Source organism: Acartia tonsa, chromosome 4 (genome assembly GCF_053477335.1).
Source record: "Acartia tonsa isolate MP-2025a chromosome 4, ASM5347733v1, whole genome shotgun sequence".
Classification (NCBI taxonomy): Eukaryota; Metazoa; Arthropoda; class Copepoda; order Calanoida; family Acartiidae; genus Acartia; species Acartia tonsa.
In genome coordinates this window covers 18,863,730-18,884,499 of record NC_137263.1, presented here as the reverse complement: position 1 = coordinate 18,884,499, position 20,770 = coordinate 18,863,730, and the positions used below count along the sequence as shown (strand labels likewise).

At 34.3% G+C, this 20,770-nt stretch overlaps 1 protein-coding gene across 1 annotated transcript; it reads right to left on the bottom strand.

Moving 5' to 3' along the window:
• Positions 1–270: 270 nt before the first annotated feature.
• On the bottom strand, positions 271–19,460 carry LOC145316344 (exportin-4-like). The gene is made up of 22 exons (XM_080156788.1): positions 19,289–19,460; positions 18,859–19,028; positions 18,203–18,365; positions 17,468–17,776; positions 16,604–16,808; positions 16,045–16,256; positions 15,448–15,638; positions 14,552–14,969; positions 14,121–14,414; positions 13,539–13,643; positions 12,577–12,639; positions 9,419–9,547; positions 9,075–9,173; positions 8,290–8,367; positions 7,921–7,971; positions 7,523–7,648; positions 6,887–6,949; positions 6,403–6,492; positions 5,530–5,640; positions 5,132–5,236; positions 1,137–1,241; positions 271–422 (listed from the first exon to the last, which is right to left on the bottom strand). The coding sequence occupies exons 1-22, from the start codon at positions 19,433–19,435 to the stop codon at positions 273–275; spliced, it is 3,384 nt and encodes a 1,127-aa protein (XP_080012914.1). The 5' UTR covers positions 19,436–19,460; the 3' UTR covers positions 271–272.
• Between the last annotated feature and the right edge of the window lie 1,310 nt (positions 19,461–20,770).

The window sequence follows — 20,770 nt, the reverse complement described above, 5'->3', positions numbered from 1 at the left end:
CGGCCTTTTAAAATACTGCTAGAATCCGGAATTCGAATCCGGAATCCGCCAAAAATAAGAATCCGGAATCCGCAAGAATCCGTCACTTTTTTTGACGGATTCCTTCAGAATCCGGAATCCGAATCCGGCCCAAAAATTCGACGGATTCCCATCCCTAATTTAAATACATTAGGCTTTTTTCTCCCTTTTTTACTTTTACTAATGCCTCAATTGATTACCTTTAAGCTGGTTTTTTTTTTATGCACAGAAATATTTAGATTTTGTAACACCAGTTATTTGACAAACAGGAAACCCCTGACATTAACTATGAATTTATCAAAAGTGTCTCTGAATCTGATTCTGTGCATTCTCTCAGCGGTGAATGGAATGCTGGATGTTAGCTCAGTGAATGCTTCTAGCAGGCGTTGTCGGTTACATTCATCCTAAAATAAAAATTTTATCAGTACAAAGTTACCCTATATTCTTGAGAAGTTACCCTACATTACGATACATGATTTTTCAGTAAGGCTGAGAACCTGTTCTAATCCAGCGGATATTAGTCGGTTTCGAAGCCATACTGGAATATTAATTACCTAAAACGAATAAACTTTGGTATATCTACAAAGGGGGGGGGGGGGCGAAACTGACACTTTTTGAAACCAAAACTAAAAGTCAAAGGAACTTAACTAAAAAAAGAGTTACAGGTCTGACATTTTGCGGGAAACGGCGGTTTTCGGTGTTTGCCCCGCCGTTTCTTCACAGTTCCATATTGTACCCCTATAAAGCAACTGCCATGCAAAATCTCAGACCTTTAACTCTTTTTTTAGTTGAGTTCCTTTGTTGACTTTTAGTTTTGGTTTCAAAAAGTGTCACTTTCGCCCAACCCCCCCTTTTAGAACTCTAGTATTGTCCTAGTCATATTTTAAATTACAACTCCCTCTCTGAACCATAAGAAATGGCTCTTTCTCTCATTCGAGTTATTCGAATTCAATAGTGTACTTAGTAGCTTAAATAGGAGAAAGGAAAGAATTACAGACTAATTTAATCATTATAAGACTCTCTCCCCATGTATTTTCCCATTACAAAACTTTGGATAACATTAAAATTAAGTCCAGTGTCACCTCCCTCCCTGGATGAGCTAGCCCAATTTTTCTTACCTGTGACTGTACGAGAATTTGTACAAGTTGTTCATAAGTTTCTCTGTACAGACAAATCAGCACATACAGGGCAGCTGAGCTATTAGGTAACAGGTCACTGTTTATCTACAACAAATATATATTTAGAATGGATTTTAATATGGGTTGACCCATAGACATCCAAGGGGGGAGGGGGGGTAAAGAGGTGATTACCCCCCCCCCCAAAAAAAAATGGATTTTTAATGTTTTACCCTTCCCCCCCCCAAAATAAAAAAGCTTGGAAGCCCCTGGGTTGGCCCAAATCTGAAAATCACATAGAATTTTCGTGATTTTCTTCGGATTAATTTCGTTGTAGGGATGGGAGACCAGTTACGTGCACGCCGTCCATCCTGCACCGTGCATCAATGATCCTAGGAGCTATACCAGAAGAGTCCTACTGTGCTGGAAAGGTCCTAGGGTAGATGCCAGACTGAATTCTGGTCACTTCCCCCAGTTCAGGGGGTTTGGGTGGGGCTAACAATCCTTCCCTAGAAAAAACCTGCTCACGTTCAATCTGCACAAAGTAAAGACCAATTTAACTTTGGGATCGGGAACGAAGTAGAGGTTGGAAACAACAATATGATGTTTGGCTGGGAAACCGCTAAAGGACCAGTCAGGCGGATGATTCTGAATTCCCGCAGACCAGCAAAAATTTGCACCTGGAATGTTCGGACAATGTTTCAGTCAGGCCAGACAGAAAACATTTGCCGAGAAATGCTTAAAGCCAAGGTTGATATCCTGGCTATCACCGAATCAAGGTGGACAAATAATGGAGAGTTTAAACATCATTCTGGCTTGAAAATACTTTACTCAGGCCATATGAATGAGGATCTAGGACATAACCAAGGGGTGGCTCTTATGCTGACCAAGCAAGCAGAGCAGGCCATGATCAGTTGGCAACCCCATGGTCCAAGAATCATGGAGGCTTACTTCAAATCCTCAGATAAAAACATCAATCTGAGAATAATAGTAGCATATGCTCCTACAGAACAAGCAGATACAGAGGTCAAAAACGAATTTTATGACCAGCTTGACTCTGTATTTAAGAATGGTCATAAAGAAAAGGACCTGACCATGCTCCTAGGTGATTTCAATGCTCAAGTGGGGAGTAATAATGAGAATTTAGAAGAAGTCATGGGCAGATATGGCCTAGGCTTAAGTAATGGCAAGGAAAATGACAATGGTGATAGACTTGTAAGTTTTTGTACTGAAAACAAACTTGTCATTGGTGGAACCATCTTTAAACACAAGAAGATTCATACTGCCACCTGGAGATCACCAGATCAAAGAACCTTTAATCAGATAGATCACATCTGTATATCTAGACGTTTTAAAGGTTCTCTCCTTGATGTCAGGGTTGAAAGAGGACCTGATGTTAATTCAGACCATTATCTTCTATCTTCTAAAGTTCGGCTTAGATTTAAAAAGCAGGACACAAAGCCTAACCCCAGGAAAAAGTATAATTTAACAACCCTTCAAAACTCTGAAAAGCTACAAGAGTTTAAGCTCACTCTAAAGAACAGATTTGAGTTGTTGACTCTTCAAGAGGATGATGGAGTTGAAGATATTTGGCAAGGTATCAAAAAAGTTTATAATGATACTAGCCAAGAAAAATTAGGTTTTAAAAAGGCTAACCAAAAGCCGTGGATCACTCAAAGATCCATTGATCTCATGGATCAAAGAAGAGAGGTAAGACAAAAGACACTCTCCAGAAACTCTCCAGAAGATAAAGACCTGTATAAAATGCTCAGCAGGGAAATCCAAAGAAGTGTCAGAATTGACAAAAAAGAACACTTGGAAAACCTTGCTATGCAAGCAGAAAATGCTTTTAATCAAAATAGAATGAAAGATGTCTATGAGATTACTAAGAGCATTGCAGGTAAAGTACACAAATCAGGATCACACATCAGGGACAAGGATGGTTCACTCCTTAAAACTGATGAAGATATTCTAAATAGATGGGCAGAGCACTTCACTGAACTGCTGAATCTTCCAGTTCCAGAGGAAGAAACTGAGATTCCACCCTCAGATGCACTTGACATTGACTGTCGAGCGCCAAATCTATTGGAAATCAAGGAGGCCATTAAAAGTTTGAAAAATAACAAGGCCGCTGGACCTGATAACATCCCAGCTGAGGTCATAAAAGCAGACCTAGATACATCTGCTGAGGCATTCCTACCTCTGATCACAAAGATATGGAATGATGAGTTATGCCCAGAGGACTGGAAGAATGGACATATCTCAATACTAGCCAAAAAAGGAGACTTGACCCAATGTGGAAACTACAGAGGGATAATGCTCCTTTCAGTACCTGGCCGTATCCTTAGTAAGATTCTTCTTAATAGAATAAAGAAGAAGGTTAATGAAAAGCTAAGACCTAATCAGGCTGGATTTAGACCAAACCGTTCCACTATTGATCAGATAACCTCTCTAAGAATCATCATAGAGCAATCCAAGGAATGGAACTCTGAGCTTTTTGTAAACTTCATTGACTACAAAAAAGCATTTGATTCTTTAGACAGAAGATCTCTCTGGAAAATCTGCCGACACTATGGCATTCCAGAAAAGATAATCAATATCATTAAAGCTATCTATCATAAAGGAGGTGGAAATGTAATGTATAAAGGTAAACTATCAACCTTTTTTGAGATTGTAACAGGCGTCAGACAAGGATGCCTTCTTTCTCCCTTCCTTTTCCTCCTTGCCATTGACTGGATCATGAAGAACTGTGAAAGTAATGATGGCATTCGTTGGGAGCTATTTGGCAATCCCAAATATTTAGGAGATCTGGACTTTGCTGATGATATCGCTTTGTTAACAAGCAATAGAAGTCAAATGCAAAGAAGGACTAACAGGATAGCTGAAACTTCCAAGAAAGTTGGACTAGAAATAAATGTTCCTAAAACCAAAATACTCAGATTAAATGCAAATTCCCAAGAACCAATTACTATTGGAGACCAAATTCTTGAGGATGTAGATTGTTTTGAGTATCTTGGAAGTAAAATTGATGAAGCTGGAGGCACTTTAACAGATGTTAAAGCTAGGATTAACAAATCTAGGACAGCCTTTGCCAGCCTGAACAAAATTTGGAATTCCAACAACATCTCCATAAAGACCAAGTTAAGACTGTTCAAGTCAAATGTTCTCTCTGTTTTGCTGTATGGGGCTGAAACTTGGTTCCTAAACACAGCAGTGGTCTCCAAGCTACAGACATATGTCAATAAATGTCTAAGGAGAATCCACAAGATCTTTTGGCCAAATAAGATCACAAATGCTGAGCTTCTAGAGCGCAGTGATATGTCAGACATTAAACTGACAATAAAACAGAGAAAATGGAGATGGCTGGGGCACACTCTAAGGAAAGGGCATGATGATATAACCAATCAAGCCTTGACTTGGAACCCCCACGTAGGAAAGAGGAAACCAGGTAGACCAAAAACAACCTGGAGGAGGGAACTCTTAAGTGAACTGAAAGAAAAGAAAATTCCATCTTTCAGCAATGCAATGCCTCAAAACGTGCCCAAAAAAAGGAAGATTGGAGAACCATTGTGCATGGCCTACGTTCTGCCGAGAACTAAAAGGCAATGATGATGAATTTCGTTGTTGGTATAAACTGACAGAGAAAAAATTGTTATCAATTTAGGTCGCTAACATGGAACTCATTTATTGGTTAATTCGTAGAAGGGGACGGGAGTTGGTAAAAGGGGTGGATGTGGGGTATCGTTATTTAAACACTGCGAGTTTAATTTTATTACAGAATATGAAATCTTGCGTAAATACCAAGTAAAAAAATGCATTATATTTAGTTAAATTCTTAACATTGAGATAATCTTAAAATTTTTGGCAGTTTATGTCAATAAATCGCTGAACATGGTATTTAATGCAAATAATGCTTTTTATTTATATTATTTTTAAAATAAGAAACAAAAACAAATTTAGGTTTCTGTACTGAGCTTTAAGGCGAGGTATGTTTTTACCTGGTTTGATAAAATGAGATCTAGGAAAAGTTTTAGAAAACTTCTCATTTGTTCGTAGATAGGAGTATCCTTCTTATTATGGCGCACCATGTAGAATCCAAGTACCTAAAATTCAAATATAATATTTAATACTTAAATGTATTATTGCAGGGATCAGAAGGGATAAGACTATGACCCATAAAACAATCTATATCCCCAATGACGATATACAAAATTACCCCTTCTGTAGATTACAATTTGTTATTGAAACGTTTATACACTCAATTTAATGAGCCAACCTATAAAAATTCATTTAAAAGTCCCCATAGTTGTTGATCCAACAAATAAGAAAACGTTATTATAAAGTTTGGGGACTAGTGCAATAAACAGCCCAATGTTCCCTCCAAGAATTAGATTACCTGTATGAAATCACAGCAACAGCTGAAAACACTGTCCATGCCAGGGGCGGTCAAGCCAACATGGAGACTATTCACTAGGCTCTGCTGAAGGTCTGCCTGCAGCTCAATTACCTGCCAAAATTCATCTATGAATTTGGATATCTTTCAAGTATATACAATAGGATATATAAGTTGGAAGGAATTTTAATGTTAGGGGGAGATTTGAAATCTGCATCAAATTTTAAGGATTTTTTATAAAATTCGTTTTTTTATATAATTCTTTATCTAAAAGCGGAAATACAATTTAAGTTAATTAATTTTGACATCTGTGATTGGTGGATTGAAAACTATCTGCGCTCTGATTGGAGAAGCTTAAGTGTCGTACATCATTCACCCAATTAGAGCGCAGGTAGTTTCTACCTATCCTATTGGTCAAAATTAATTAACTTAAATTATATTTCCGCTTTTAGATAAAGAATTATACAAAAAACTAATTTTATAAAAAAAATCCTCAAAATTTAATGCAGATTTCAAATTTTCCCCTAATAACTTCCTAATAACATAATAAAATAATTCCTAATAACTTATATATCCTAATATACAATTTAAAAAGAGGTTAACACACAATTCAAATTGTGGATTCGGATTGTTAATTTTTATGTCTTTTGTAGCACTCAAAACTTTTTATTTAAAATGTGTCAGACAAAAACCAAAGAAATATTTTATCCACAATCCAAAAATCAGCAATCCGCAAAAAAATCAAGAATCCGCAAGGGCGGATTTTTGTAAGAATCCGAATCTGACCCAAAAATTGGGTGGATGCCAACCCTAATTTAGAAATTACAATTTGTTTCGAGCATTTTTTCTCGTCAGATGTCAATGAAAAATTCTTACCTTATTTGGAAATATTTCACACAAGAAGGTGATAAACTTGAAGTATTGGATGCATAAGCTCGGAAATTTCAACAATTCTTCAGACATTAGCTAAAAATAAAAAGAATCAATAATACAACTTAGATTAAAATATATTTGTATAGGATTTTACTCTTAATACCTACATGAAAACAATATCTAAAACGTAGACGTCTATGGTGGGGGGTAAAGGAGTAATTAACCCCCCCTCCCCCCCTTAAAAACACAACAAATTTTGAAATCACTCATTTAACCCCCTCCAAAATAAAGAAGAAAAAAAATACATTAGAATACCTCCTCAAAACTTTGGATCGAACCCCTCATTTTACCACCCCTCTCAAAATAAAAGTTGGACGCCCTTGATCTAACATACTAATTTTTCTTAAAAATAGAAATGAAGATATGAAAGTTGCCAAGAAAATATTATTATTTTTTTGCATTACCAACAATTTAAACTCCTACTTACAGGCATAATAATATTGAGTCCATAAAGACAAACATCAGAGGCAGTGACAGTATTCTCAGTTTCCTAAATAAAAAAGGTTAAGATAATAAATGTATAAGCATAGATATATAACTCAGACATCTATCTGGTCCAAGTAGTGGGGCGAAGATCTAAAATCAAAAAGGACAAACGAACAATAACTCTCGTGGATTGTCAGAACTTAATAAACAGAACATTAATTTGTAAGGTTAAACAAAATTGTTGCAAAATTGCGTAAATACAAGTTACAGTAAAAGGATATTCTTTTTTAAGGATTGGATTATGGATTGTACCTTATTGTTCTAGGGATCATTCTTCTAAAAATCAAATGAATAGGATAATTAGATCATACAAAATTTTGTTGTCAAAAAAATTTAAAACAGCATGTTTTACGTACGTACGGACGTTCTGGTAAAGATTATAGAGTTGCTACGCTTTCTAAATAGTACCCAACTTTAAAAGGAATCATAATGCAAAGTTTTAATTTAAATCGATAAGACAATTCTAACATGTCTAAATTAACAAAAAAGAGCTAACTGTTCCGGACGTACATACACGGACCGACCCTTATTTTACAAAAGCTTCGCTTTTAAAAATATGTGAAAAATAATTTTTTACCTGAGATTCTGGTGGACTGAGATCAATGAAATCCTTGCTGAGAAGATTTGTGAGAAGTTCCATGAATAGAAGAATATCCTTGTATTGTTCCTCCTCCGCCTCCTTGCTGAAGTTACGCTTTCCTATCTGATAATGGATGTAGAATATAACTGGATATTATGATAGGGGAAAAATTGTTGTCAATATAGCCTACTAACATGAACATCAGCTATTGTGAGTTCCTTCATCCAGTAAGTTTTTAGAAATTCGGGATTAATATTGAATTTGATTATCATTAATTTATCGTTTTTTGTCCCATACACCAAGATTCATTCTATAACGTTTTTGTTGTAGATTACTACTTCGCCACCCTTTTAATTTTTTTTCCATCCCTGAATAGAAATACTAAATAGACTCACCTGTCCGTCAGAATATGTTTTGATTAGTGCCAAACTAGCCTCGTAAAATGCCTAAAATACAGTTAATACGAATCAGAAATTCATCTTATTGCGATATTGGAATATGAAATGTAATGTATTTAAAGCTACACTTATAATTTGAATAAAATGTAAACATACATTAGTACCTACCTAGCTAAGACTTTTTGAATTATGAATTTGGTTTTCATTAGTTAATGAAGAAGCTATTATTATGTCTTATGTGTGATACTTTAATTTACATTCTGTTCACCCTATACATATATACTAAATAAATTTGAGACAAAGAAATTGTAAATTTGAGGCAAATTGTATGTTATTTTTTACAGCTATAGAATAATAAATACTTACCTTAGATTCAGATGGTGTAAAAAAGCAAAGTATCTTCTTAGCAATCACACAATACAATTCTAATATCAACTCGATGACCTAAATAAACAGAAAATTATAGAAATTTATATCTTGAACTATACCTAAGTTGGTTAAAATTTGTTGCAACTGTTGTAATTTTTATATATATCCCAACCAAAATTAAATACTATTTATTGTGACGGTTACTTAAAGCAAGAGTTGTCAAGTTTTGGCTAGATTCTACAAGTATCATTTATTAATATCTGCAATGCACTAAAGGATAGAGCATTAGAAATAAGATTAAATAATTTACAGACACATTTTAGTGTTCTGTACAGCAAAATTAAGTTTTTTGGTTCAAAGAATTCAATTTACACTTTTTAGGAACCTGAATGGATTTTCAAGAAATGGCAATTATATTATGTCTGTAAGGAGCCAAAAATCGAGTGTCTAGCTCTCGAGAAACTATGCTTTTTATTTAGTCTTTGTCCCACTGTGCAATGCAATAAGCGAAATAAATCAGGGATCTTAAAGGAGAAGACAATGGCCGATAAATTGATTTACATCCCCAATGATGATAATCCCCTTCTGTAGATTAAAAATAGTGGTTGAACGTTTGAACACTCAACTTAATGAATAAACCAACTAAAATTCAATGAAAGTCCCCAAAGCTCTGAAAAATCAAAAACGTTATTATAATACTTCAGAGACTAGTGTAATAAACACCTTTCTCAACGGAAAAAAATACATATTTGGGCTTTGGTGTTAAAGAAGATAGTACTAACCTGATTATAGTTATGGTAAAGCGCCAGTAAATGCACCATGGATGCGACAGTTGGGTTCATCCATCCATACAACTGGTGGACTGTTGAAGCTCGACATCCCTAAAACAAGGACCATAGTTTGTAAGATGCGCACAATCAATCAGTTTCAAAGCAATAATGGAAATGTCTTTTCAGTATGGCTAGGCTTCTAAACCGATTGATATCCGCTGGATTAGAACCGGTTCTAGGCTACTGAAAAAAAATCTAGAGGCTAACAAAACTAGTTTTAATCTTATAATTGTACATTTTTATATCCGCGGAAAGCTGTCTATTATACAATGCGATAAATAACTATTAATATTTACCTGAACGACTCCTGTAAAACTTTCGAGTAGATCAATGACAGCACTTCTTACATGTTCATCCATATAAATTGATTTCAGGTTTCCATTTTCAACTATCTCTTTATATCTGTCACCCAGCGGATTTAAAACCTTTAATACAAAGATTTAATTAAGGGGGGGTTTTTTAATGCAACCATCTCGTAATCAGTGAGCAAATGACACTTAGAATTCGAATTTCAATCTGAACTTTTGCATGAGTAATCCTTGGTAGGTCTATTTTCCCTAAATCGAACAAAAAGTTGGAAAAGTAACGGCTAGCGGCTCAGCCGTTCAGCCGTTTTTTGCCTATTTTCAGAGTAAATCCATCATCAATTACGTAGGAATCGACATTTTAAAACATATTTTTGGTTTAATTCATGTTAAATGATAGCAATAACCAATTTTAAAACTTCTAGTACCAACAGCTACCGTCTAGAACCGTTTGATAGCGTTTTGGAGTAGTAAAGAGTATTATGTTGATAGAGGTTTCGTGACTTATTTGCAGTATAAATATCAAAAAAATGGCAAAATAGCTGAGCCGCCAGCCGTTACCCGTTACTTTTCCAACTTTTTGTTCGATTTAGGGAAAATAGACCTACCAAGGATTACTCATGCAAAATTATAGATGGAAATTCGAATTCTAAGTGCCATTTGCTCACTGATTACGAGATGGTTGCATTAAAAAACCCCCCCTTAACAAAATTATCCCTTATATATCATTGGAAAAAAAGGTAAGACACTATTATTTTTAATCAACTTATCAAGATTTTTAATGACTTCCTTAAGAATTAAGCTAACCGATTTTTATAAACTTTAAAGATTGTGTAATTAACAGCCAAGTGTCCTTTCCCTCCCTGGTTTAATAGTATCTTTAATTTATTTTCGCATCTTTAAAAGCGAAGCTTTTCTATAATTAGGGTCGGTCCGTCCGTACGTCCGTAACGGATAGATTTTATCCGTTAATTTAGGCATGTTAGAATTGTCCTTTTGATTTCAAACTTTGCATTAAGAATGTAGTAGTTAGGTAGGATTTAGAAAGCGTAGTAACTCTATAATTGTTACCAGAAAGTCCTTAGGTCCATTTTAAACATGTTGATTTTTCTACTTTTTTAACAACAAATTTTTATGTGATCTAATAATCCGATTGATCTGATTTTTGGTATACTGATTCCTGGAACAACAAAGTACAATATTATAAGTGAAGCAACTCTATAATCAAGTCCTAAAAATGTAAGTATGTCCATAAACATTATTCTATATCAAGCAGTTTTTTCAACAAATTTACGTACAATTTTGCTTTGACTCTTATACATTTATATTCTGATTATTCAGTTCTAACACTATATAAGTGTTAATGTTCGTTTGTCCTACCGTTTCAGTGCTTCGCTTTTATGGATGTTGTCATCCTTGTTGTATTTAGTTTTAAGGTTAACAAACCAAACTCGAAAAGTTGAAACTTTAATACAGATTGCCTTTCTGCATTGATATGTATCTACTTTCAAAGATGCTTTTATTGGATTCTTCTGTTTAGTAAGGCTTTAATTTGATAATATTTTCTCTCATTATACAAATGCTAGTTTAATCCTTATACTAAAGTAACAGGATGTTTGTCTGTGTGTCTGTACCGAAGGATATCGCTAACCGCTAAACCGATCGGGTTCTCCTTAAAAGGGTAGATTTTCATAGGTCATGGGAAGGTTTATAACTATTTTGGGGGAGGGTACCACCACCCTCCCAAGAGAAATCACAATAAAATCGAAAAAAAATTAAATATTCCCGCCGCATAGTGTCGCTAGCGTAGTGGCGCTGCGTAGAGACATGAATTTAAGAGCTGATTGACTATAGACAAATTATTTCTCAAATTATATATTTAAAATAAAAAAAAAACATTTAAATGCCACTAGAGGCCTCTAGGGGCGTAGCCGCTAGTCCTTATACTAAAGTAACAGGATGTTTGTCTGTACCAAAGGATCTCGCTAACTGCTGAACCGATCGGGTTCTCCTTAACAGGGTAGATTCTCATATGTCCAGGGAAGGTTTTTTTTAACTATTTTGGGGAAGGGTAAAACCACCCTCCCAAGAGAAATGACAAAAAAATAGAAAATTTTTAAAATATATGGGAGACTTCTGTGAGGATTTGTGATAATTGTAATATTATTCTAGATAACCTGGTTGTGTGTAAAAGGCCAAATAGCTACCTAAGGAAGAATCTCCCCATGAAGAGGCCGACGGTATCTTGAAGATAGGAGGACTCTTCAGTTAATTTTAATGTGGATATAAAAAGACCAAAAATAAACTATTGTTTTATAATTTTGTTTATTCTTATTATGTGTCATTTGGATTTATATTTTATGTATCTTAACTTTGGGCAATTTCCAGAATATAGTTGTTTCTGGGGTTTTGAGTTTATCGTGTATTAAAAGATCTAAATTACCGTGTGCTTCCAGACAGTGTGAAAATGGCATTGATCCTGTCTACCTGATGATTGGTTACACTGTTGTTTAGGTGAGATATGCTACATTTTGTCACCCTTTCAACTTCAACGTAACATAAAGAGAATTATCGTTACATAAAGAAGTAACGTAGAGACTTTAACAAATAAAAACATCTAAAGTGCCACTAGAGGCCTCTAGGGGCGTAGCCGCTGGTTTTAAAATATTTAGCCATGTTTTAATTCTAAGATTACTATTCATAAAAAAATCAATCTTAAACTGACAATATAACTATCAATTTAAAACTGAAATAAGTAATATTTATTAAACACCTGTTTCATTACAAGCAGGTGTTAAACATACAACTTTACTAAGTCTGTCTTGTTTCAATATTATATGTATTGCCACTTATTTAGTAGCGAAGCTACTCTATAATTCACTTTGTTTGTCCGTCAGTCACTCCGTAATTGAAGATAAACAGCTAAAATTTTCGGTGAAGATTCTTATGACATATGCACATCTAGTCTATATAAATTGTTTTGTCCGCCTGTCTATCGGTCATGCTTAAAAAAACATAGATCTTAATTTTTTATTTATGTCTGTAATTTTCTATCAAAACACAGAGCGGGGACGAGGGTGCATAGGCGATCCATTTTACTTTTGGGGATGAGGGAGGGTGGGTACTCTACTCCTCCATTCCGATTATACCTGATTCCAATATTGTTGTCTGTTAGATTCATCTTCCTGTGCAGAGCCAACCAAAACTAATGCCTAGAAATAAAACAAAAATGTACATTGTACATTGCTTAAATTCTTAATCTTTAATTAAGAAAATCGATATATCATTACTTTGATGTTGCATCAGATTTTCATGTACTCTGACCAGAGTTGTTAAAAAACCAGGTTTTTTTTTAAGTAAAAAGGACAAACCAATTTGTTTTTTTGGTTTAAACCGTTTTTTTTGTGTTTTTTAATAATATCCAAATTATAGTATTCTAATTTAGTATAAAATTAATTGTCTGTATATTTTATATATCTGTATGTCTCTATTTCACTGTGTCTACTGTTGTATGCTATTAGATATAATCAACAAAGTACAAGATTTAAACTATTAAAAGAATTTTATAACAGGTATTTAGGTTTTTGACACTTATTTACTGTATTATTTACATAATAAAAAGATATAACTGGAAAGATAGGCCTTTGTATAAATATTTTTAAAAAAACCATCCCCACCTTGTTTTTTTTAAGCTTGTTTTTTTTTGGTTTAAACCAAGTGTTTTTATAATGCCAACCCTGACTCTATGATGACTATGTGATGTTCGCAGCTGGCTAAAATACCGATGCCCCCCAGCCACCCCATCCCTTCCTAATGGATGAACGAACTGAGGTCCATAATAACAAGCTAAATTGATGACATCCTTTATCAATTATTCATTATATATTGTCTAGCTAATGAAAAATCAGGGGTTCTTGAAATACGTTTGGGTAAGGCTTAGTAAGTACATTCACTTATCATAATGTTTAATTCCTTAAACTAAAACAATTTTGCTTTACGGACTAAATAAGTCAAGTGATTTAATAAAAACTAGGTACCTAATCAATATTGAAAAAATAATTTTGTACTTAAATAAATTAGGTATCATGAAAGAATAAATAAAAATTGTAACCTTAATAAGTCCGCGTTTACATACTGACGGCAGAGAATTAGGTTGAACAGCTAGTTGGACAATGGTCATGAGGCCAGCATTCATACACACATTGCTGCACTTTTCCTAGATTTAATTGTATATTATCAGCTGACCACGACCAGTGCAGTGGTTGAGATGTCAGTGTTTTACACAAAGTACCGATTGATCACTAATAACCAAATAGATTTATAGTTAAGATGTATATACAGATAACTACCTGCCCCCCCCCCCCCTTCTAAGGACCATTTCGTCTACTAGCAAATAGTTTACTGCTACTTGGCTGTGTTAATCTTCCCGACACTATTAGTTGATTTTCAAAGACCCAATTGAGAGTCGGCACAAGGTCCTTGGGATGGGGGACATACAGTTATTTAAACCCCTACCTCTCTTATTTTAAAAAAAAAATTGATAATAAGCGAGGGAGGGATTTTTTTCCCCTATGATTAATCCAGCGAGGTTACCTAGTGACCATAAAGAAATGGCAGATTGGACATACGATATTTTTCAGGATGGGGGAGGGAAAACTTCATAGCTTTTCAAAATATTTGTAAAGTTCCTTACTTTAGAATCAGCAAAGCTAAGGATGAGACTAACAGTATCCTCAAGAACATCTTTATCTGTATTCAATCTTGTCAGGTTTGAAAGACACTTGTCCAGCAGAAAATTGATTGTCCAGGAGCAGCCTTCAGTATCCCTTCCAAAAGCTGAGAGTATGGCAGGACTTATTTCTTGATACATGGCCTCTTGGTGGGCTAAATAGTTGACTGACCAGAGTCGCAGGAACCACATGGTGGTTGAGGCTATCAAAGGAGACCATAAATGTTGTAGACCAGCTTCTAAAGCTCTTTTCTCAACCTTTGATAAATAAAGTTAAATTTTCTGACATTTCCTTCTAAATATTTCAATATCTCAATGAAGACCAGGAACAATAGTTAAAAATATTTTAATTTATTTTTAATAGTATTAAAATGAAATAAAAAGTATTTAATTACCTCGGTCAATCTAAAAACATCACCAACAAGTCTGACAACATGATCAGAGTTGTCAGAGCCAGGAATATCAGAAACAGGTTTGCCAGGCGATGCTAGCACCTCCAGAGATTTGGCCAGGTCCACAGTGGCCTGCTGAGCAATAGAGTGCTGCATTATTTCAGGCGGGATCATAACAGTTTCACCCTCAACTTGAAGTGACAGCACATTACCGGCCACCAGAAGAATCCAGTGGACGTCCTCAAACAAATCTGCCAGAACAGCATCAACCTCTGTTCCTCCCTGACTGCTGATCCTTTGGATTTGTCCATGCAGGCGGCTTATTCTGTTTTCCAGCAAGGAAATGAGCGTGGGTAGAGAATAGTCCAGGCATTCTCTACCAAAGGCACCGATTGTGCTTAAGGTAGATTTATATCTCACCCTAAATTATAAAATCAAGATTAAGAATTTCTTTTTAATACGTTTCATTTTCCTTGCTAATAACAATTACAGAATATTTTTCAGAATCTATGATGAATTATACTCCATTCATAGTATGGAAAATGTTTAAGTGAACGCTGATAAGTAATAATGTCTGTTCAAAGGAGATGAAAAATTCAACAAAGCCATCATAGAGCAATCAATCAAGTAAAGTTAAGTCAAACCATAGAGTAATCAAGATAAGAATGGCAATGGGAAATAGCATAGAGTATTGAAGATAAGGATAAAACAGTTAATGACTGACATGGGTCAAACAATATACTATTATCAAGGATATTGATGTCATTCAAGTATATTGAAAAGCCTAAGAATATGCAGCACCATGGAGGATTAATGAAGTCTACATGTTTAAAAAGCTAATGTTATTATAATGCGAGGTGAGTGAGTTTTGCCCTACTTATATCGTATTCGAAAGTTACCTGTCTGACTCTTCAGTCTCATCCTCCTCCTCTTCAACAGTACCGCGTACACGTGAGCCATCCGGTGCCGCCAGCCTCGTCTCCAAGAAGGTTTTCATTATGGCGGCTGATGCCTCCCTGGTGTAGCCGCTTGGAAACAGCTGATTCTCGTGCAGGATTGATATCCAAGCTTCCATTGTATTTTCAAAACCCTACAATTTAAAGATAGTAATACAAAATTATTTTATATCAGGGGTGTATATTTTCAATTTTGACCTGTCTGAGGGGGGGGGGGGGTAAAAAACATAAAAATATGTGGTTCAGGGAAAAAATGTAAAAATTAAGAGAACTGAAAGCATTTTATTCCCATTTTTCTCACCTTTTTGGTAAAAAAACTAAAAGAATATGTGGGACCCCCTCCCATAATATGAATAAAATAAAGAGTTTTGAAAATATTTTTCTATTTTATTTCCTTTCTTGCTGAAAAAAAAACTAGGAGGGAAAAAAAAATTTGCAGCAGGGGGAAAAAATGAATCTTGTGCAGAATATACACACACCCCTGACTTATCATTAAGTAAAAAATATATTATTGTTATTAAAAAAAGATTAGGTACCTACCTCATGAAAAAGTGCTTTTTCATCATCATTTTTGGTAGGATCAGTGGTTGCTCTAAGAAAAGCACAGGACAGGCTCACAAGTTGCTCCAGGTATTTCTGGAGAAGTTCCGCCTCGACAGAAACCATTATTGTTGGCGGGTAGAATAAAATTAGTTTTCGTATTATGCTTGATAAACCAAGAGCTTCGTTGCCCCCTATTTGACCCGTTCGTCCTATAAAATGAAAATAATTCATTTTATAAACACTCAATATGTTGATTTCTTAAATTGTGTTTGTTTAGTTAAACAGTTACACATTTTTTTATGATGAATAACAGTAACAAAAGAACCACTAAAAGATTGATATCTCGTAATCAAAGTATCAGCGAAAATTAATTTTTTATGTATTTATTACAATAAGGTTTCATAACACCTAATCAAGGAAGTTAAAAAAAAGATTATTGCTTTCTGTTTGTTAAATTTAGGTATATGCTTTTTTTCATAACTTGATTTATAGATCTCTGCAATTAATTTTTAACGTGATCTTTTATATTTTATCTTTCACATGCTTATTTTCTTACCTATATTATCTATGAGCTGAATAAGGCCTCTGATATAGTTAGTCAGGTATTCCTGGCGCAGATTCTTCATGTTCAAGCACTGTCCGTTCAGGCTGGCAAGTTGTATAAGGCAGGTGAGTGAGTGATGACGTATACTTTCGTTGTTTCTGACTCGCCAATGGAAGTCGAAGAAAAACGCCACCAACTGAGGGTCTAGGATTATTTCCTGATCAAAGAGAATCGATTGTTAGTAAAAATTATTAAGGTAGGACAGTTAATAATAATTCATCAATATTTCATAAAATGTATTGCCTAGTTATTTATCACATGTATTACAGACAGCTCTCCGCGATTATCAAAATAAAAAAGTGTAAGATTAGAAACCATTTATGTTAGCCCCGGGTTATAAAATTGTTAGGTATTCATTTTATGATTGTTATTTTGATATTCATGGAAAATTGTCTGTAATAAGATGCTGTACTTGGTGTTTCAATATGACTGGGAACCGATTCTAATCTAGCGGATATTAAGTCATCGGTTTCGAAGCCATACTGAGCTGGATCTTTAAATCATGTTAGTGGTGAGCCAGATCGGGGTAAGCCGAATTTCAGCCAATCACAGCGCGGCATTTCATAAAATGCTGTGCTCTCATGGTGGAAAGTTGGCTCACCCCGAATAGCTCACCACTAAAATGATTTAAAGATCCAGCTCTGGAAAGAAAATTCTTTGATTGTTGTTCTTGAAAGTTGTTAGAACTAATATTTTTCTTAATAGGTAGGTATCAATATTGAGTTTTAAAAAAAGTATTTTTTAAATAACCCATTTTAGCGGTGTGGGTTTGTGGAGTGGTTATAGGGTTTGATTAAAAAAAAATTAGGTTGTTACCTTCCAAGCTACACTTGGCCTAAGACTTGGGCTTTGGTCAGATTCAAACACAGAGATCAATTTCTTGGGCAGGTTCACTGCTATAAAGGTCCAGGAGAGCACAGTCTCCGATATTATCACCAGCCTGCGTAACAGGTATTCCATCTCTGGTGGCAAGGGGTGGCTGATCTGGCCGGACAATTCTTTCAAAGCGGCCACGCTGAACTTGAATATTGATCTGAGATCTGTGGCCTCAAACTTTTTCTTTAGAGCAAAATGAATCTCCCAAGGGAGACCAACATCAGAAGATTTTACAGTTGTTGCATATTCCTGGAAAATTTTTAATTTAGGAGATTGCTAAATTTGTAAAGTAAAAATGTACAAAGATGTCACACCGTATTTTTCCTCCACTTTAATCGAGCTCAATAAAAATAACTACAAGGATAAATGATGCTCTTAAGTCAACTCATTTAACTAAACCATAAAATCGCACTAATTTTTAAAAAAATTTCGGGGGTTTTCTAGTGTTAGATATTTAATTCCTGTTCTAGACTGTGCTGTTGGCCGTTTGGCAGCTTCTTATTTACATTAAAAGTTATTTTGCCAAAACAATGACCCTTTAATTTGTTCTTGCTCCATTAATATTTTAATTGTTACCTAAAAGTTTTAGGGCATAATTTGTTAAACTATGTTTATAGAGAATCTCTGATACTTTATTAAATAAACATTAATGATTAAACTCCAAAATAAAAATGCCTGCATCAAAGCTGTGATTATGGCACATCCAGTCATTTGCATCTGTTGGTTTCCACTTGTAATCAGCTGTTGAACTTCGTTGATAACAACACCCCGGTCAGCGCCACCGTCCTCTACAGACTGACGCTTCACCATGATGGCTATTACTTGAACTATTCGTTCCCTAAATAAATCTAAATTTACTTTGTTACACAAAACAATGCCACAGTGTACCTTTTATAGGATTTGGATAACAAGAACAGACTATGCCAAATATAGTGGTATAGTGAAGATACGAAAATAATCATTTTATTTACCTCTATTTTGTTTACCTTAGAGTTTAATGTTAATGATTATATTATTGCAGAATATAAACATTATCTGTGGTTTCAAATATAACTTTAAACTGTACCTACTTTTTAAAGTGTGTGAAATGTCATTTTAGGTGCTGTGTATTGTGCTTCCTTAGCTACGCTATTGATTTAAGTAACTTTTTCACTATATTTAAATTCAGCGTTTAGCCAGAATCTTCGCTACACACATAGACATCCTGTTACTTTTATGTAAGTATACCTCAGCAAGATAACAAAAGTTAGAGAAACTTATAATTTTAAGTTACTCTTTCAAACATTTACTAGGTAGGTAAAAAATATAAAGAACTAAAATTAATGACAAACCTTACAAACGAAGATAATGATGGTCGGTTGATAATATATTGAAGTAGATATCCTCTGAGGGCCTGTATGTCAGTAGTGCTCAGCTCTTTCCACTCTCGTATGAGTCCATCCTTGATTAGGCCACTTGCTTCAAAAAGGACGTAGTCATTTCCGCTTGTCTCTAACAAATCCTGGAAAAATTAAAATTTCATAATTTTCAGATATACCTAAAAACTTTTTTATAGGTAGGTGCTTTAAAACTAAAATTGCTTTTCTGAAAATAAAGCTTATGGGTTTATTCTTGTTTTTATATAATAATGGATATTGAATATACGTGGATATTATGACAGGAAAAAAATTGTCTTCAATTTAGGTTGCTAACATGAACATCGTTAATTGATCAAGACAGATAGACATCAAATTACTTCAGTAATTCTGTTTGCACACGTACCTTGCACATAGAATAAGGACATTTAGTTTTTCTGAACTCAAGGAACAGCCGTTCGGCCGCTCCCCTTTGCTCAGCCGATACTAGGTTGGGTGGGCCCAGCAGAATGCCGGCCGCTTGTTCTAACTCCGCTAATCCAGCCGAAGCCATTTTAGGTTGTTCAATTTAATACATCTGTAAAAAAAATAACAAAGTAATTAGATTTTCAACTGGCATGTCCAAAATTATTGTTTATAATTTCATGAATTAATTTTGGAATAATGGTAAAAAAAGGAACGATAAAAAATATATTTTTTATTATTTGTTATACTTACTACCTACCCAAATGGTTTGTTCAGCTAAAAACAAATTTTATATCTAAGCTTTGCTTGTTTACGCTATTATACCAGTGTAAATACGTTCCTTTAAAAGTTTTATACATAAGATAGGTATCCTTATATGTACATTCAACAAAAGTGTAACGTTGTCAAATATTTCATTTACATAACAACCTAATTCTTAAACTTAAAACTCAAATATTTTCTTACTAAACAAGATTAATCGTATTTAACTATATACTAACATGTTTACTAAAGTTTAACTAAATATCCTTAATTTTCGCCCCATGAAAAGGAATCTTCTATACTGCGTAATTTTTTAAAATATGCTTTTTAAAACAACAATGATACCTAATAAGACAACACAATAGAAAAAAAATCTTAAACCTATTTTACAAAGAAATACCAAACATCGTTTTCTTTGTTATAAAAAGTTTTCATTTTACTACGTTTTGTTTTTTGAGTGTGTCTGTTGACGAAATATGAAAAGTTAGTTTGGTCTGTTTTGAAAGAAAGTTTACGCAAAGATTTGTGGGCCCTGGATTTTCACTTTCGTCAATTTATTTGTCCTTATTCCATTTTATAGTTAGTACAGTACTATAAAATGAGGCAATTAAGACTATCGTTCCTTTTAATACCAATAAAATTACCTAAATAACAGATTTTTTTTGAAAATACATAATTTCAAATGTATAACATATTAATAAGATATCATTGACTCTCCGGGTTTAAAATCTTATTTCAAAGATGTTGAGGCAAAATACGCCAAAATAAAATAATAGCCCCATCCTAACCCTCCCCCAAATAATGTTTAGCTATGAGAAAAAAAATCAATAAATTCGTATTTGAGAATTATAGCAAAGAAGGGGTTAATTTATTAGTATATTCTGCAAATTTGACCCTGCTAAAGGGGGGGATAAAAAAAAATAAAAATATGTGGTTAGAGAAAAAAAATTTGAAATTAAGAGAAATGAAAGCATTTTTTTCCATTTTACTCCCCTCTTTTGAGAAAAAAAAAACTAAAAGAATATGTAGAAGGAGGGATAATATGAATAAAAAAAAATTCTGAAAATATTTTTCCATTTTATCACGTTCCTTGCTGGAAAAAACTAGGAGGGGAAAATATTAGGAATTTTTGCAGCACGGGAGAAAAATGAATCTTGTGCAG

Bases quoted from the DNA above. Each gene is read 5' to 3' on its own strand.
- LOC145316344 (XM_080156788.1), bottom strand. From the start codon at position 19,435: ATGGCTTCGGCTGGATTAGCGGAGTTAGAACAAGCGGCCGGCATTCTG. The intron at 16,809-17,467 runs GTAACAACCTAA...CTCTTTGATCAG, and splicing joins GGCCAAGTGTAGCTTGGAAG to GAAATAATCCTAGACCCTCA. The intron at 1,242-5,131 runs GTAAAAACATAC...TATTTGTTGTAG, and splicing joins ATCTCATTTTATCAAACCAG to ATAAACAGTGACCTGTTACC.